We start from the raw sequence: 18,341 nt of genomic DNA, 5'->3' as shown, positions 1-18,341 counted from the left end.
CAGAGCAATGGCAGTAATTATTTGCATTCTTGTTGATGAGAAAGCGACGTTGTGTCGGATATACCCTACAAATCAAGCACACCACACTTCCAGCTGTGTTTTCACATATCTTCTTCAGATTAGTATGAATTCTTATAATTTTATTATACTATCAACCGCGGCGGGGAGGAGCGGTGCTGACCATTCTTAGGTAGGTCGGAATGGCTCAGCTGCTGCAGCTTCCCATCGTTTAGCAGGAAGATTCTTTCTGCCATCAGAATTGTCTCAAGTCTATGAGCAATAACCAACACCTGTGTGTGTTTATGAATCAAAAAAAAAAAAAAAAACATCAGGGATGTGTCCAATTGATTAATTCCAAGACAGATTAGTTTGTGTCTAAGCTTACAGTTCGATTCTGCATCAGGCGTTGAAGGGCTTGTCTCACCAGGAGCTCGGATCGGCTGTCTAAAGCAGAAGTTGCTTCGTCTAGAATAAGAATTGATGGATTCTGATAAAGTGCCCTGGCAATAGCTAATCTGAAATGCAAAATTCAGGTAAGAAAAGTGTCAAGATTCGGGGCCGGTAAACCGAGCAAATAGGTTGGGACAAAATCCATGCCTTTGCCGTTGGCCTCCGCTGAAATTTGAACCCCTGGGTCCGACATTGGCTTGGTACTGATCAGGGAGGCTTTTGATGAACTCATCAGCATTTGCAGTTTGAGCTGCAAGTTCGACTTTTTCCATGTCGATGCCAGTTATTAAATCCCTGTATCCAATGTTCTCAGCTATGGTCCCTGAAAAGAGTACCTGAAATTTGGCAAAATAATGCAATCTCTTACAAATATATCAACACAGGCATTGAAGGTATCAGATCAGTTTTTGCTAATATGCATACTGAATCTTGAGAAACCAAACCGATGTGGCGCCTTAAGCTCTCTAACCGAATGTTTTGGATGTCGTAGCCGTCTATTGTGATTGAACCTGCATGAACAAAGACAGTAAATTTCAATAAAATGAAAGATTTAGGGACAGAGAATCAGGACTATGAACAATGCCCACCAGAAAGAGGTTTGTATAGGCGTAGCAGAAGCTTCACAAGAGTTGTTTTGCCTCCTCCAGATGGCCCAACAAGAGCAATTGTTTCTCCAGCTTTAACATTAAGATTTACCTCGCTTAGGACGGGAGCCATGCTGTCGGTATAGGAAAATGCGAGCCCACAAACATTCACTTCTCCTTTAACAGAGGCTAAATCAACTGCGCCGGGTTTCTCAACCACCTGCACAATTCATGTATGCAGTAAACTATACGGGTTTCCATATACCACGGCTAGATCGATAAAGACTTACCTGAGATTCAAATAAGGTTAAATTAAACAACCGCTCGATAGCTGGTTCTCCTTGTTTCAATTCATTGTATGCTTTTCCCACACCCTGCGCAATTCTTTATTTTCAGATTGATATTTAAGACAGCTGCAAAGAAGAAATACAGTAATAAAAGTAGCCGCGCATTAGAAAATTTTGTATCAAGAATTCAGGTTGGACCATCAATTTCCCAAGTAAACATATAACCAAACATATGATCCATCCCTTCACTCCCAATCTTATACAAAGGCAAAAAACTTAGAGCTTTGGAAAGACAAACTCAGTGCATTGGAGTACCTGAATTGGATCGATCAACATTATCAGTGACGTGATGAAAGAAACAACAGCAGCACAGTCGAACAAACCTCTGGAAAGTGCAAGTGATGCCGCCGCAAACAGGAATAAAACCCCAAAAAACATTATTTGCACTATCTGAGGGATTAAAACCTTCATTTGCTTCTTTTTCAAACAAGCGTGGAGGTCAGCAGAAGCAAGCGCCTGGAATTTGATGCGTTCGTTGAATTCTGCATTGTTTGCCTTCACAAAGAGAGCAAAAGGAAAGACCTGAAACCAAAAAAAACGCAAGAAAATGGTTTTATCCTTCTGTCGAAAATCAGTAATCAACTTCTCCAGTGGCAAGAGATGCTTTATCATATGAATGCAGAAATATAATTCATCTTCACCATGATCACACCTCATTCAGGTATGCTGAGAGAGCAGCTGTACTGAGATGTGCCGTGTTGGATATCACTCGAAGCCTTTCTCCTAGGCATCCAATTGCAAGAGCAATTACAGGAATCACCTGCAAAGAGCACCAATTTTTTTAAAAAACTCAACAAAGTCAGCCTGAAGGTGGAGCATCAAACGAGATATTTAGATTTCTTACCAAGGCAGAAATCATTGACAAAGAGGGGCTTATGATCAGCATCTGAGTTGCCATGGCTGATAACTGCAGAGTGCTGGGTACAATCGTCTGCGTAGCAAAATAGATGAATCAGAAGCAAGCGATTGAACAGCTGATGCGATCGCAATGATAATGCAGAACAAGTGATCATCACATTCAGAAGAGAGTACACAGTGTCTCCGATGTCCTCTGCCTCGGCCGTGATTCGGTAAGATATGTCCCCTGGTGAGATTCCATTTTCACCCTCGAAGAACCCTAAATCCCTCTGCAAAACCCTAGCGAACACATGAAACCTTATTCGGTATACGCAATTCAGAGCCGCGTCCCATAAGAACGCCTGTTGCGAATAATTAGCCACAATTCGAATCAAAACGAGAATCCCCAATGTCAAACCCTCGTTCACGAGGCTGTTTAATTTCGCAGCGCCCATAACGGAGGAGACTTTCCCAGCCAATGGCACGATTTTGGACAGCGAATATACGGAAATTGCACTGCAGAGCCATCCACAGAGAATCGACCGCCACTCGGATTGAAGATACGGTTTTAGCTCCGTAAGTGAAGCCAATTTGACAGGCGGAGAGGAGCTGTTCCTGGAGACGGCGCATGTGGAAGATACTTTTGGAGAAGCCAGGACCGGGAAACGTTGCGCGATCCGAGACTTCCCAACCCCACCATGGATGGAAACCTTCAACTTTACCTGGAGGAATGACAAGGAACCACACGAAGAGCACGGCGGCGGAAATTGGAGAAGTCGAGCCATTGATCACTTCTGAGAATGAATTAATGAGACGCCTTTGAATGTCATTTTCCTTTACATGAACAAAGCCAGAATTGCCTGTTGGAGTTACAGAATCTTGGAGAAACATTAATAATAATCATCAAATCAGACATTCTTTTTTTTTTTTTTTTTTTTTTGAGATCCTCCATTGTTGAAATTTCTAGTATACTTCAAGAGTTATTTTTATGTCAATAACTGCTATAACAAAAATTGCCCAGGAGACACACAAACACAAAAAAAAATTGCTGCAGGGCACACCGTTGTCTTCCCCTGTCATCACATCAAAGCCTGACGATCACTTTTCTCTGAGCTTTTTTGCTATGGCAAAGACTGCACCAACCACAGCCACGATGATCCCTGAGACGATGATGGAACTTTTTAAGTTCTGCAGGGCCTTGTCCTTCTTCTCACGATCTTTCCTTTCTGTCTCTTCCTTTCGTTCTTCATTTTGTTTCTGGACAAGTATTGGACTGATAGCGTTAGCTATCAATCTGAGTTCACTAACAAGCCTTTAAACACGCTGAAAATGTTCTTGCAGGTTGTTACCTGGACATCCTGAGAAGTTGCAACAGCTGAAGATACAGAGTCAACCTTGAAGTCCCGATTCATGCCGGGATTCAACTCATTTGGTGCATCGGCAGCTGGAAATGCTTCAGAGATGGACATGTTTGAATTAGCTTGGGGTTGTTTTGCTCCCTGTTCAGTTGTTTTGTGTTATTTTCCATCTGTTCCATTTCCTATAATTGTGTTTTTGGACATACAATGCATCACCCAACACCTGTCTGGTAAATCCCAGCAATGAGGATCTCTACTAATTTTAAATCTCCATGTTTTGTTTTCCAGCTTGCTCCTGGACAATAGCAAGCCTATGGATGAATTTATCCAGTTTGGATCTTTATAGCTGATTTTCAAAGTATTTTATGCATACATCATTTGAAAAAAAAAAAACAACATTCAATATTTTTAACTAAGCAAAACCTCAGGGTCATAAAATTTAGTACAACCGGGGATTTGAGGATACTTCAAAAAGCAAGAATTGTCCAATTCAATACAACTAAGCCCTACAAATCTGATAGCATCGAATCACAGTACAGTATTTTTATTGAGCTCTGTTAACAGGCTCAAGGGCTTCAACAGTTACCACGCTGTTTCCTCTGATGACCTGCAACACAATTTTATTGACTATGAGAAACTGTTTACATTCTTGCAACAATTTGGGACTGAAGACCAAATGACTCACCACCATGCCTATGTCAGTTTTGTCAGTTCCATTAACTTCAACAGTGTTGTCCACCACCAGGTTCATAAACTGATCGAAACCGCGAAGAGTTCCAACCACCATACGATTTGCATTAAGCTTTACTGAAACACAGTGACCGTCAATGAAAAGTAAAAGATACATACATCAGAAAAATAAACAACTGAACCCTACGTAGGAACAAAAGAATAGCACAGTAGAATAAGCAAGTGTCTTAGTATGTGTTCTTTGGCAGATTTTTCAAGATTTTTTACTATTCAATAAATTAGTGACATTTGAGAGCCTCAGCAGCATGGACCCTGAAACTATCATTGACAATCACTGCTTTTATCCAAGAAAAAAAGAGGTAGAATGAATCAAAATCAAGACTTTTTCTTCAGTTCCACCATATTATCACATCTCCATTCTCTGCTCACTCAAGCTTGAAAACACAAGTTGTACGGAATTTATCAATCTAGAGCAAACAAGACTAAATAACAAACTGCAAAATTTACATTCACGCGTTCAACTCTAGAGAAAATAGCAATCCAAATTAAGCTCCGAGAGACTATGCTTAGATCATAACCCAGCGAGCACTATATTTCAGCATTTCCCCCACATATTTCATAAATTTCAACACACAAGTTAATAAATGTAAAAGAACCAGGAAACCCAAAAAAAAAAAGGATTACAAACTGCAGATAGCCAAAAAAAAAATTGCCATTTTTTAGGGGAACTCGAAACACTTTTTCAACTAAATAATCATAAGGTACAATTGAGAACTTACTTTGTAGCTTCTTGTCCATGTACCTGTCAGTAGAACAGTAGCAAGTTTTAGCAATATGCTCCAAAATAAAAGGAAACAAATAAACCACTGCAATGGCTTGAAAGGCTTACTTCTTGAGATCCGGAGGTTGCCCCGATCTGCTCATGGCGAAATCCTACAGCAGAAGGAACAACAATAATCTTTAAAACCCTAAAGGTAGTAGCGAAAGCAGAGATCGAGAACACAAAAGCCCTAGCGCGAAGATTACGAAACATGGCCATCTGTTGCACTTGTTTTATATACCTTCCATGGGCCAATTGGGCTTTATAATGGGCCAGACATTAGATTAGATGGCCCACAGATTTGAGTTGAAGTATTACATACTATGTACAAACCCAAGGCACCGTGAGGGTATATCCGTCATTTTGCATAAATCCAAACGGTCAGATCCGATTGCCCTACTGGTTGCTCAAATTTTGAAATTTCAGGGTTCCCCGCTCCCCTTCCCCTTCATTTCTCCCTTTTCATTCTCAAAATTCTCACTCACCAGTCACCGCCACACGCAATTTTCCGGGACGGATCCGGCAAGAACACCGTCTAAGTTAAGGCTTGGCATGCGCACATCCATGTCGGGTCGGCACGAGAAGGATAAGGGGGTTAACGTGCAGGTTCTCCTTCGCTGCAGGTACTTTGTTACTTGCTACTCTGACTAGGGTTTGGTTATCTTCTCGACTTGTAGGATTTTCGTTTCATTCTTAATTTTTGAGATTTTGTAGGCCGTTCAGCGATGATGAGGTGCGGAACAATGCACCGCAGGTGGTGACTTGCAACGATTACCACAGAGAGGTCTCAGTTTCGCAGAACATTGCCGGGAAGCATATTGACAGAGTCTTTACATTTGATAAGGTGCTATTTTCCTTATATTTTGGGGATCTAAGTTGATCTTTTATATTACTGTTTCGGCTGATGTTTGCTTTGGTTGGTGTTACATAATTAATGAGAGCGAGCTAACATAATATCATGGAATCGTTTTTAATTTTGATACTCGTACGGGAAGATAAAGCTGTTGGATGGGTTCGTGCATTTCTATTATTATTGGAAAAAAGGAAAATGTGGGAGGGTAGGATACTGTAGGCTTATGAAATTGAAACTCAGTGATCTGAAATTTGCCTATCAACCAGGAGTGCGAATTCTCTGTTCTATCATCTTTGGATACTTGTTGCCTCCTTTTTTTATTAGGAGAATTTAACTCTCTTTATATGTTTAGGTGTTTGGACCTAATGCTAAGCAGAAGGATCTTTATGACCAAGCAATTGTTCCAATAGTGAATGAGGTTTTGGAAGGGTTCAACTGTACTATATTTGCTTATGGACAAACAGGCACTGGAAAGACATATACCATGGAGGGTGAATGTAAAAGGTCAAAGGTATGGATTCGTCATATGTCTTTTCCCAGATGTTCCTTTTTATCGTGTTTTTTTATTTGTCATGTTTTTTAACATATTTGTGTAATTGTCTATGTTGAAGGCTGGACCAAAGGGAGAGTTGCCGCCAGAAGCTGGAGTGATACCCAGAGCTATAAAGCAAATTTTTGATACTCTAGAGAGCCAAAATGCAGAATACAGTGTCAAAGTCACTTTCTTGGAGCTTTACAATGAAGAGATTACCGACCTACTGGCCCCTGAAGATTTGTCCAGAGTAGCTGCAGAAGACAAGCAGAAAAAGCAGTTGCCACTCATGGAAGATGGTAAAGGTGGTGTTCTTGTCCGAGGACTAGAGGAGGAAATTGTGACATGTGCAAGTGAGATCTTCACTTTACTTGAACGTGGATCTGCTAAACGAAGAACAGCAGAAACTTTACTTAACAAGCAATCAAGGTTCTTATTACACATTGGATGTCAATGTCTTACACAGTTCTTTGGATTTTCTGAAATTTAATCTGGACATGTTTTTCATCAGTCGATCACATTCTCTCTTCTCAATAACAATTCATATAAAGGAAGCAACACCTGAAGGGGAGGAGCTAATAAAATGTGGCAAATTGAATTTGGTTGACTTGGCTGGTTCAGAAAACATCTCTCGATCTGGTGCAAGGGAGGTAACTTCATGGAAAATATAAGGATTTTGTTTCAGTAATTTCTTTTATTACTTTTTTACAATGTTAAAATCCATCAATCAGCTTTATGCTGCTCCAAACCTGCTTCCAAATCCACCTTCGTATTTTTTTCTTCTCACTGGACATATTTTTACATGCTTCCAGGGAAGGGCAAGAGAAGCGGGAGAAATTAATAAAAGTCTTTTGACATTAGGAAGGGTGATTAATGCACTTGTAGAGCATCTTGGACATATCCCTTATAGGTCTGATCTCCCAAGATTTTACATATTCCTTCTTTTTAATTTCTAAATTATTAAAATATGACATCATGCCCTCTTCTCTTAAACAGGGATAGCAAGCTGACACGCTTACTCCGTGACTCATTAGGTGGAAGAACCAAGACCTGTATTATTGCCACAGTATCTCCAGCCGTTCACTGTCTTGAGGAAACACTTAGCACATTAGATTATGCTCATAGGGCCAAACATATCAAGAATAAACCTGAGGTTTGTTGCTTGTGATGTGTTGCTTTATATTAAGATCAGATTTTTTATGTTTTCTTGTTCTCATCCCTCTTTTTGATGCATAGATTTCTGCATATCTATTGCTGCTAATTCTAGGAGGTTATGTTGATGCTCTGTGGTAAAACTTATCATTTGCATTGTGATGATATTTTATAATTTTGAAGTTCTCATGGTTCTGCAAAGTTCAATTGAGATTAATCTACTAATTTATTTTTTAAAAATGTATCAGTTCTAATTGGGATTAGATAAAATGGCTGTTCAGAAATGGTGTTTTCTGCAATGATTAGATCATTAGAAACCAAATGAGTGGCTAATTTGGGGCATTGTTTTTGTTGAGGATTTGTACTTGATACCACCATTCTTTGAAATATATCCTTAAGATCTTCTTTTCCAACTTGTAGGTTAATCAAAAGATGATGAAATCAACTTTGATTAAGGATCTCTATGGTGAAATAGAACGGCTTAAAGCAGGTAAAATTTTCGCCAGTGATCTGCTGCAGGCCTATTCAGGTTTCTATTAAGAGCTGCACTATATTATATGGTGTTTACCCTCTCTATCTCTCTCCCAGAGGTCTATGCTGCACGGGAAAAGAATGGGGTCTATATCCCCAAGGAGCGGTACTATCAAGAGGAGAGTGAAAGAAAGGTGCTATGCACTTTAGACTCTATGACCCTTCAGCATGGGCTATCTTGTTCTTTTTATTGGTCCTTTTTATTTTGTTGAATGTATCTTGTTCTCATTTTATAATTGTTATTCAGGCAATGTCAGAGCAAATTGAGCAAATGGGAGTGACCATCGAAAATCATGAGAAGGTTAGTAAGCATGATGTTGTTTGCACTAGATGTAAATACGTCATTAAATTGCTCTGAAGATTAAATGTTTTTGAACAGAAAATAGAGGAGTTGCAAGCTAAATATGATAGTAAGGTTGAACAATGTACTGATTTGAGCAGCAAACTTGATGCTACCCAAGTAAGTTAAACTCACCATGGCAAGCAATGATGCAATGTTTTGAAGTTTATGTGTGCCTTACAAGCAGTTTTTTGCAGAAAAACTTGAACCAAACTAGTAAGTTGTTGGCTAGTTCAGAGGAAGAGCTAAAACGATGCCGATATTCGATCAAAGAGCGGGACTTTATCATATCCGAACAGAAAAAATCAGGTGAGTTATATCCTTTTACCAGTCAAATAATTGTTATATCCCTTTTACCAGTCAAATTATGGTTGTTCATGTGGTACCTAATATATATTCTTTGATTAAATGGTCAGAAAATGCACTGACTCATCAAGCTTGTGTGTTGAGAGCGGATTTAGAAAAACTGCAGAAGGATAATGCTGCTCTGTTTCATAAAATTGGTAAATCTTTCTGCTGTTAATTGTCTTCCTAATTGTTTGGATGGCAAAATGTTTGTTCCTACTAATTGTAATTTATCTCAGTGAGGGAAGATGTTTTATGCTGATAAAATATTATTGCATTTGCAGCCAGGGAAGACAGGCTTAATGCTGATAATAGGTTAACTGTGAACAACTTTCAAGCTGATCTTACCCAACAGCTTGATGTTCTTTGCAACCTGGTGTCTGGGTCGATTTCTCGACAAAATGAACATCTGCATTGTGTTGAGAATCTCTGTAATTCTTTCCTTGTCGAGCATGATAAGGTAGTATTATTGTTGTAATACTTTTCCTCTTCTATTTTCATTCGATGCAATGTGTTATGCTTTGCAGCAGTATTGGCTAGTTCTAAAAGTGCTATAAAATTATTGTTTCTTGAAGCTTATAATCCCTTGTTATTTTTTGTGTAGGCCTCCTTAGATTTGAAGAAGAAAATGCGTGCTTCAAGGACTTTGTATATGTCACATCTTGAAGCTATTCAAAATGTTGTTCGGCTGCACAAGACAGGCAGTAATGCTGCTTTGGATGAACTGTCAGCTCTGGCTTCTTCTAATTCACACTCTATTGAAGATGTAAGAAATACATAGCTGTCCATATTATTAGTCCCATTTGAGCAGTTTTGCCCATCAATCTTACACTTTTTAACACTATGTGGCAGCTATTAGCTGTGAGGGGTGCTGAAGTGAATTCAGTTTTTGATGATCTCCAGCAAGCTCTATCAAGCCATCAAGGAGAAATGGCTCACTTTGCAAGTGAGCTTCGAGAGGTTTGGATTGACCCTCTCTGTACATCTTCTGTCTTTTTGTACTCAGCATATTGACTTATAGACTTTTCTAGAGGTTCAACACTAGCATAGAGCACTTGGAAAATACGTCAGAATCACTTCTTGGATATGTTGATAAGCTACTGGAAGAATCCAAGAGGCTTGGAAGTCATGCAACTCAAGCTGATGAAGTCCAATCAAAATGCATTTCTGAATTGCAGAAAGTCTATGAGGTTGGTCTATTTTGGGGTTAGTTGTCAAGCTTAATGACGTATTTTCCAAGTTCTATAAATTTGATTGATATCTTTAGGAGCAGTCAAGGTCAGATGCAGAGAAGCTTATTGCAGATATGACAACCCTTGTCACTGACTGCATGCGTCGTCAGAAAGAGATGGTCTGCTTCAATGTGTTCCATTTTTTGTTGTTTTCCGTATATTTTCTGTTTTGTCCTAGTCTCTAATTTTATATGGTGACAGGTGGATGCTAGGCTTGGTGACCTCAAGGACACTGTAATTGGAAACAAGATGTTTTTGGATGGACATGTATCAACAATGGATGGAATTACAACAGATTTGAAAAGGAAATGGCAGGATAGTTTTATGCAAGCAGAAAGTAATGTTAAGGATAATGTTGACTTCTCAGCAGCTAAGCATTGTCGAATGGAATTACTTATGCATAAATGGTGAGAATCTGCTAGTTTGGTAAAGTTGTGTTGATTTTCTTCTCTTCCTGGGTTGCTTATTTGTCATATTTTGATGCATTTGAATTCTTGCGTACAGTTTCCTTAATATTTTCTTGATATCACTCTCTTTTGTTTTTTTTGTTTTTTTCCTTTCATTTTTGTACCAGTGTCAATGCTTCTGATGCAGCTTTGATGCATTGGAAAACAACACAGCAATCTGTGAATGACACAGAGAGTCAGCATGCATCAAATATTACTTCATCTGTTAGGTTTGGCTTCCTTTATTACATGTTAAATTTGAGATTATATCTGAGAATTCCTTTTCCATGGATGTTATTAAGTTAGTTTGCTCTCTAAAGAACTGACAATATCTATAAGCATCCAGCCTTTATGTGCAAAGTGCATTATGAAGCTTCATTTACTTGTTGATTTCTTATATTCAGAAACATGATGGAGATCAACGAGCAACATGACACTGAGATTGATTCTATGAGAGTTACTGTTGAGGAAGACACTGCAAAGAACTGTGAAGATCTCATTCACTGCTTTGATGGTTAGTTCGACATCATTATTCATATTTCAGTATCTGTTTTCTTTCTCTTTTATATATGCCATCCATATTAGTGGGAATGATATGAATTCTAGTTTTCTACTCCTATAAACTGCATTATAACTTGTGAAATCCTACCCCTATAGGCTATACCTTAGGAAAATTACATGGAGATTTATCAAATTTTTGTACTTTTGAAGACCTTGTTTTGTTTGTTCATATAAGTTCAATTGCACTGCTACTGCTATAATGTGCTCCTCGAATTTGTGTTTAGCTTCTCTTGATAAGCCTTGTTTTTGAAGCGAGACTGAGCCTTCCCTTGTGATTTTTTCTTCAATTTGGTATGTTTTGGGTTTGGCTTAAAGCTAAATCTAGCAACAGAACTTTACCATCTATTGTCTGGCAAGAAATTAATCTGTGTTTACTGGTGTTTATTGTACTTTAGAACTTTCATTTCTTATGCCATTTTAAATGGGATGTTTGCTAATGAATGCAATGCACTCATCATTTAATACTAGACTTGTTTATATTTTCAGCCTTGTCGGAGCGGGAGAGACTATCTGTTTCTGAAATTCGGACAGCATCCAGAGCTCATTCAGAAACAATTGACAACCTCAAGAGAGACCATACTCAGCAGGCAGCGTGTATTGAACAGCATTCCGTCAGAACATTTGGGCAAACATATATGGTATGCCCTATTTTAAATTTTCAGAACTATTATGTTTAGGACAATGCCGAAAATAATAGAACTACTTTGTGACTTAGCATTATATTCCCTGTTTAAAGGAAATCATATATAAGTTCAGCAAACATTTTATTCATTTACCCTAGGGCAATATCTTATTTACTCTAGTTCTACAATCCTCATTTAATTGCAATTATGCGGAAATATCTATGATAATATGACCATATCTCTTTCTTACTGTCGACCATTTTTTTGACAATGCAGGACTATGAGCCAACTGGCGACACCCCGACTAGACAAGAGGTAGATATCCCGAGCAAGAGCAGCATTGAATCGCTCCGTGCCTTGCCCATGGAGACCCTTCAAGAAGAATTTCAGGAAAATCATTCATTTGATTCACCTCAGGTGAAGGAGCTAAAGCCCTCCCTTATTCCTACTCCTCGGGCACCATTTTCACAAATCAACAGGCAACCTTGAATAGTCACACATATATATATATATATATTCTCCATACAATTTATCTCATCCTGTTCTTTTGTTGTCTCCCCAACCTGAAGAACTTCAATGATTGTGGTCAAGAGGAATGTTAATTTTCAGTCATGTTGTAGGCCATCAAGTTTGCAATAAACCCCCCCTCAGGGTTTACCAAGCTGTAAACTTCTCTTGCTGTTTTAATCTGTACCAGTAATGTAACGTCGTGCGTGCCCTTTTTTCAAGCCCTATATATACGGAAAGATATTATTACACCCTTGAAATCATTGAAACTACAGCTTCCAGAATCTTCTGTGTGCTGAAAATTGAAGTAGGGTCCAATTCTGGGCATTGAATACAAACAGTACTTCCAATTGCTAATAATCCTTAAACAACCTGGCCAGCTACCTAACTTACTTATATAAGTCATTGTACATGCACTTTACTGGTTCATCTCCTGAGGCTTGTTCATGCTCCAAGCTTTCAGATTATCAATTCTGACAGGTTGAGTTCCATTGTTGAATGCAAATAAATGGGCTTTGTCATGTAGTGCAAGAGATGGATAAACCCTTGATGTAATGACAGTCTTCCCTTCTTCCCCAAAGCTCTCCACAACAGAATGATCAATCTACACCACCATTACCCCCATCATAATTAAACACAATAATAACAACAATAACAGCATACCTGAAAACAGAGCAACTGTACCAAAGCCCTGAGAGAAAGAGTAGTTTCACTCAAGTCGACCCTTACGAACCCCCCAAATGAAGGTCTGTATGCATCCTTCCCATCCACCATTGAGGATCTCCCATCTTCCAATGTAGACCTGCTGACAAAACATCATCAAGACAAGATAAATACATATATCTGTCATCTGGAAAACAAACAAACTGTAAGAAGAGACCTAGATGCATCAGAGCACATAAGAACTATATGCTTGTCCTGATCTCTGAAAACTCTGTAAAAGACAGCAGTGTATTCTTCAAGCTTTGCTGAAGCCAATGTCAAGATCCCAAATGGTCCTAAACCCCCCGCAACAATCGACCCCTTTTGCGTACACAACTTTTCCGCATCATTTCTATCCCAACTTGGATCGAACACCTCAGCCTTTTCCAAACTCTCAAATGAGAAACTCACCTCAACATCAGCCTGCCATCAAATGGCACACAATCAATAACACGAAACAAATATACATCCATACACACATATATATATATGCAGCAGTACCTGTGCAGCTGTTATTCCTCTGATGTCCACAGATTCTCCCTTGCTAAGCATCTGGTTGTTCATTTCCACCTTATCCCCTCTCAATGTCTTCACTTCCTCAACTGGCCACAGCCTCAACTGTCTCCCATTCGGATCGAGCACAATTGTACGGGGGATCAGCTGAATACCTGCCCACCCCTTCTTGACATCATTCTCTGTGGTGTCTGATTCATTTGCCCAACCCCACAGAACCCTTCTCTTCTTTTTGGGATCAAAAAAGGATTTTGAGGCATAAAAGTTGCCGTAGTCGTACCTCAATCCATTCCGGCCGTCTACCATATCTGGATCAGGCACATATCTATCCCTCTCATTGTCATATGTACCTATGGTGTAATAATCATACCTGGTTTCATCCAGGCTTACTTTTAGGACATGCTTCACATCCGGACCTGTTGCAGATGTCTCCATCCCTGTCTCGCCATTAACCAATACAGGGAAGAAATCAGGGCACTCCCAATTCCCTGTCCATGGAGTAGAATGAAATGGACGTTTGGCCTTGGTCCAGTGCATGAAGTCCTTGCTCCTGTACAAATTCGAAATCCCCCGATCTTTCATCCCACTGCCTACTATCAACCTCCAGCATCCATCTCCGCCCAACCAAGCTGTTGTCGGGTCCCGGAAAGATGTCTTGTTGATAGATTCATCAGCAACAATCAAAGGGTTGTTGTCAGGTTTGATCCACACTTGAAGATATGGGTCTGAGAGGTTAGCAGGAATGGCATAGTTCTGAACCCCTGTGAAATTCTTGTCGACAATCCCTGTGTAGAGGATAATAGGCCTGTTTCCTGGGAGGATCGTGGCTGAACCAGACCAGCATCCGTATTTGTCAAAGGGCTTCGATGGATACATTGCATGCTCTACTCTTTCCCAGTTGATCAAATCCTTCGACACCGAATGAGCCCATACTATGTTGCCCCATACAGCCCCTTTGGGGTTGTACTGATAAAACAGGTGATAGATTCCATTGTAGTACATTGGCCCTGTTTCGAAGAAGATCAAGAACTTGAGATGCGAATGGATGCCTAAATTTCTTCAAAATGACAATTTTGAAAAGCAATACTCAGATGCTCACCATTTGGATCTGTTTTCAGTTTATTCATTGTGTGACGAATCCAGGCACATGAAAAGAAAACATACAAATCCGTCAGGGAAACTAATTCTGATTCCAATCAAATCAAGAACCAAAATTTTGTTGATATTGAAAACTAACTGCAAACATTAATCTGCAGTTATCCAAATAACATAAAATAACTCTACACAGTCCAAACTGTTGATTGAAGTTCATGGAAGAAGACACAAGACTAATTAAAGTGATACAGAATTACCATTGATCCAGTTTCGAGTGGGTTGAAAATGGTATCCAGTTCTGTGTTCTTGCTCGACATCATCGGCAGACACAGATTGCAGGCACTTGAAAACTGTGTGCGAGGCTTCGACTCCATCTCTGAACAATGCTGCACTGCAAAGAAGTAAGACGAACAAAATACAGGGAGTACTATTTTTTGAAAACTCCATCTTTTGATCTCTCTAAGAAAAATGAAAACTGTTTATGTGCCAGTTACGTACGTTATGATATATCCGAGGTTGCATGTAGAAATGAACACATGTATTATTTATAGGACAGAAAACTGAGTGTTAGTTCCAAAAGTGGGGGAAGTTAGAACCTTCCCCAGTTTTTCAAAAAATAAAAATAAAAATAAAATATGTTTGTTTTAGGGTTTAGATTTTGAATTTGAATATTAGATTTGAATTGTACTAGATGTTAGAAAATATAAAAATAAAAGTTTCATTTTGATATTTAAAAAAAGATCTCCAAATTATTGTTGTTATTAATTTTGTTAATAATTTGTCGAGATTGTGCATGAAATTGAAAGATCACATGAAGAAAAAGTGAGTTTCAGATAAAGTGGATCAGCTCATACACATAGGGATTTTGTTGAAGAATTCATTAATCTGAAGAAAGAATAATGCAGCAACAATTAATAATTAATATATATAGCTGTGATCAGTATGTTATGCATGGCGTATCCAACTCAAAATAGAAAAAATTTCTCTGACAAAATTTAAGCCCAAAGAGAATTATTACAGTGCAAGTCAATTTGCCAACATTTATATATATATATATATATATATCTTCTTTGATCACTGGTTCATGTTCAGTGGGCTGTTCATGGTCCAGGCTTTGAGCTTGTCAATTTTGACAGCAGCAGTGCCATTGTTGAAAGCAAACAAATGGGCTTTTCCATTTACTGCAAGAGTGGGATAAACCCTAGATGTGATCACTGTCTTCCCCTTGGCACCAAAGCTCTCCACCACTGAATTATCAATCTGCCAATAAAACCCACACATTATTAATGATGAATGATCATATGATCAGACAGTTTATATATGTAATAACTTTTAAACAGATGTGCAGGCCTACCAAGCTTCTTAAAGAAAGCTTCTTATCCTTCAAATCTACACGAACAAATCCCCCAAATGAGGGTCTGTATGCATCACTCCCACCCTCCATTGAAGACTTACCATCCATCAATGTCGACCTGGCAAAGAAAAACCAAATTAGAACAAATCTTCAGGACAGAATTAGGGCAGAAAATGTGGATTTTATGAAACCTGGATGCATCAGAACACATAAGAACAATATGCTTGTCATCATCTTCATCCTTGAAAATTCTGAAGAACACTGGAGTGTATTCCTCCAGGTGTTTAGAAGCCAAAGTCACAAGCCCAAATGGTCCTAATCCTCCAGGAACATTCGACTTCTTGCGGCTGCAAAGCTTCTGTCCATTGTGTTTATCCCAACTCGGATCGAAAGGCTCCGCCATGTCCAAATCTTCAAATGAAAACACCACTTCAACGTCGGCCTACAATCGATTTAATTAAGTTGAGTGAAAATGGAGTAGATAAAAGTGCAGAAATTAAAAGACAAAAGAAATAAAAAGACAAAAACCTGATTAGCAGTCACTCCCTTGATTTCAACCATATCTCCACTTTTGAGACTTGTTCTCTTCATTTCCACCTTCTTCTTCCTTAAACTCTCGATTTCCTTAATTGGCCATTGCAGCAGTTGTTTCCCATTGCTTTCAAGCACAATAGTCCGAGGAATAAGCTTAGAACAACATCGGAAAAACAAGAAAGCACAATCAGCACAACATCAAATGAAAACAAATTAAACTAATTGCATCAACACTACCTGAATTCCAGCCCACCCCTTCTTAATATCATGCTCCGTCGTATCCGATTCATTCGCCCAACCCCACAATATCCTCCTCTTCATCTTCGGATCGAAGAACGATTTCGAGGCATAAAAGTTGCCATAGTCATACCTCAAGCCTCTCCATCCATCGATAAGTCCAGGATCAGGAACATACCTATCCAAATCAGTGTTGTACGTGCCAATTGTATAATACTCATATCTTGTGACGTCCAAGCTCACCTTGTGCACGTGCTTCACATGCCGGCCGTCGGCGGAGACATCCAATCCATCCTTACCTTTAACGGACACGGGATAGAAATCAGGACACTCCCAATTCCCTGTCCCGGCAACCGAATGCAGCGGATGCTTGGCCTTAACCCAGTGGATAAAATCACGACTTCTGTACAAATGCGTAATCCCTCTGTGCTTCCTCCGGCTGCCGACGGCGAGCCTCCAGTGGCCGTCGCGGCCGAACCAGGCGGTCGTCGGGTCACGGAAGGATGTCTTGTTGATGGAAACGTCGGCGACGATCAAAGGATTATTGTCAGGTTTTATCCACTCGCGAAGATAGGGGTCCGACAGGTTCGCCGGAATCGCGTAATTTTGAACCTGGGTTTTGTCCTCGTCGACAATTCCGGTGTACATTATAATCGGTTTGTTTTCCGGCAGGACGGTGGCGGAACCCGACCAGCAGCCGTACTTGTCGAAAGGCTTCGACGGGTAAATCGCGGGGTCGAGTCTCACCCAATTGATCAAATCCTTGGAAACGGAATGAGCCCAAACTATGTTCCCCCAGACAGCGCCTTTGGGGTTGTACTGATAGAAGAGATGATAATAGCCGTTGTAGTACATTGGACCTGTCGGAGAAATCAATGACAGGAAATTAGGTTTAAGAAGTTCTTGTGAAAACGACGATGAGGCAAGAAAACTCACCATTGGGGTCTGATAATTGATTTCCATTGCATCATCCAGCAGGTTGACATGTAAAAGAAATTAAACACGTCGTTAAGAAGTCGATCCACAATCGAAAGTGTCTCGATAAGAACACAGAAGTCAACTTCAAAAACACATTCTTAATCATTGTAAATTTTCAGATTATAATTAAGTGTACTAATACACATACAATCATATGATACATCTGAGTTTAAACAGTTAACATTTTTTATATGTCAGTTCAATTCTTTACTTTTAATAAAAACTGGGTTTCTAATTTCTATCAGCAACCCTAAATCCCAATAGAGTAGAAAAAATTTGAAGAAAATGACGTATCACTGTCAACACAACACGTATATACCCCTAGAAAATTCATCATTAAGTTTTCATTTTCATCATCATATTGTGTACTTTTTGTTAGAATATGTAAAATGAAACTAAACTAATTGTCACACGTTGAAATTAGTTTCCAGAAATTAATCAGTTTGGCAGGCCTGCGATGGTAAAGCTCTTTACCAAATCACCAAAAATGAACACTCCAATTAAGATTACCAAAAAAAAAACATTTCTAAAACATTTCAATTATGCAATCTCACGAATTAATTGGGTTTCTTTGCAGATATTCATCATTTTTTTGAGAGATCACACATTTTGTGACAAACAAATAATCAAGTTCAAGTTCTTACCGTTGATCCAATGTTGTGGGGGCTGAAAGTGATATCCAGTTCTGTGCATCGTCTTCACGTCGTCGTCTTCGTCGAT

The 18,341-nt window shown here is 39.2% G+C and overlaps 5 protein-coding genes across 5 annotated transcripts; 1 reads left to right on the top strand and 4 right to left on the bottom strand.

The window, feature by feature from the left end:
- Window positions 1-6: 6 nt before the first annotated feature.
- On the bottom strand, window positions 7-3,869 carry LOC127251858 (ABC transporter B family member 29, chloroplastic). Its single transcript, XM_051275768.1, has 12 exons — window positions 3,800-3,869; window positions 3,568-3,717; window positions 2,398-3,475; window positions 2,226-2,312; window positions 2,034-2,141; window positions 1,637-1,903; window positions 1,325-1,408; window positions 1,038-1,254; window positions 874-959; window positions 598-785; window positions 386-515; window positions 7-290 (listed from the first exon to the last, which is right to left on the bottom strand). The coding sequence occupies exons 3-12, from the start codon at window positions 3,001-3,003 to the stop codon at window positions 144-146; spliced, it is 1,920 nt and encodes a 639-aa protein (XP_051131725.1). The 5' UTR covers window positions 3,004-3,475; window positions 3,568-3,717; window positions 3,800-3,869; the 3' UTR covers window positions 7-143.
- Window positions 3,870-3,953: 84 nt separating this feature from the next.
- Window positions 3,954-5,286, bottom strand: LOC127251861 (probable small nuclear ribonucleoprotein G). The gene is made up of 4 exons (XM_051275770.1): window positions 5,156-5,286; window positions 5,046-5,068; window positions 4,262-4,383; window positions 3,954-4,183 (listed from the first exon to the last, which is right to left on the bottom strand). The coding sequence occupies exons 1-4, from the start codon at window positions 5,188-5,190 to the stop codon at window positions 4,121-4,123; spliced, it is 243 nt and encodes an 80-aa protein (XP_051131727.1). The 5' UTR covers window positions 5,191-5,286; the 3' UTR covers window positions 3,954-4,120.
- Window positions 5,287-5,502: 216 nt separating this feature from the next.
- LOC127252182 (kinesin-like protein KIN-5C) lies at window positions 5,503-12,309 on the top strand. Its single transcript, XM_051276251.1, has 23 exons — window positions 5,503-5,709; window positions 5,801-5,930; window positions 6,292-6,450; window positions 6,551-6,900; window positions 6,983-7,121; window positions 7,284-7,381; window positions 7,468-7,624; window positions 8,044-8,113; window positions 8,212-8,288; window positions 8,402-8,455; window positions 8,534-8,614; window positions 8,692-8,803; window positions 8,911-8,997; window positions 9,124-9,299; window positions 9,444-9,605; window positions 9,692-9,799; window positions 9,871-10,029; window positions 10,107-10,190; window positions 10,273-10,478; window positions 10,646-10,747; window positions 10,922-11,031; window positions 11,565-11,716; window positions 11,978-12,309. Exons 1-23 carry the CDS (start codon window positions 5,639-5,641, stop codon window positions 12,188-12,190), a joined length of 3,057 nt encoding a protein of 1,018 aa, XP_051132208.1. The 5' UTR covers window positions 5,503-5,638; the 3' UTR covers window positions 12,191-12,309.
- A 63-nt stretch (window positions 12,310-12,372) lies between these two features.
- Window positions 12,373-14,425, bottom strand: LOC127252183 (beta-fructofuranosidase, insoluble isoenzyme 1-like). Its single transcript, XM_051276252.1, has 4 exons — window positions 13,412-14,425; window positions 13,089-13,333; window positions 12,893-13,010; window positions 12,373-12,812 (listed from the first exon to the last, which is right to left on the bottom strand). Exons 1-4 carry the CDS (start codon window positions 14,423-14,425, stop codon window positions 12,627-12,629), a joined length of 1,563 nt encoding a protein of 520 aa, XP_051132209.1. The 3' UTR covers window positions 12,373-12,626.
- Window positions 14,426-15,330: 905 nt separating this feature from the next.
- Window positions 15,331-18,203, bottom strand: LOC127251369 (beta-fructofuranosidase, insoluble isoenzyme 1-like). The gene is made up of 6 exons (XM_051275031.1): window positions 17,580-18,203; window positions 16,644-17,503; window positions 16,401-16,559; window positions 16,064-16,314; window positions 15,873-15,990; window positions 15,331-15,778 (listed from the first exon to the last, which is right to left on the bottom strand). Exons 2-6 carry the CDS (start codon window positions 17,496-17,498, stop codon window positions 15,593-15,595), a joined length of 1,569 nt encoding a protein of 522 aa, XP_051130988.1. The 5' UTR covers window positions 17,499-17,503; window positions 17,580-18,203; the 3' UTR covers window positions 15,331-15,592.
- Between the last annotated feature and the right edge of the window lie 138 nt (window positions 18,204-18,341).

This window comes from Andrographis paniculata, unplaced genomic scaffold (assembly GCF_009805555.1).
Source record: "Andrographis paniculata isolate CXL003 unplaced genomic scaffold, ASM980555v1 Contig45END, whole genome shotgun sequence".
Lineage (NCBI taxonomy): Eukaryota > Viridiplantae > Streptophyta > Magnoliopsida > Lamiales > Acanthaceae > Andrographis > Andrographis paniculata.
This window is presented reverse-complemented; position numbering and strand designations above follow the sequence as displayed.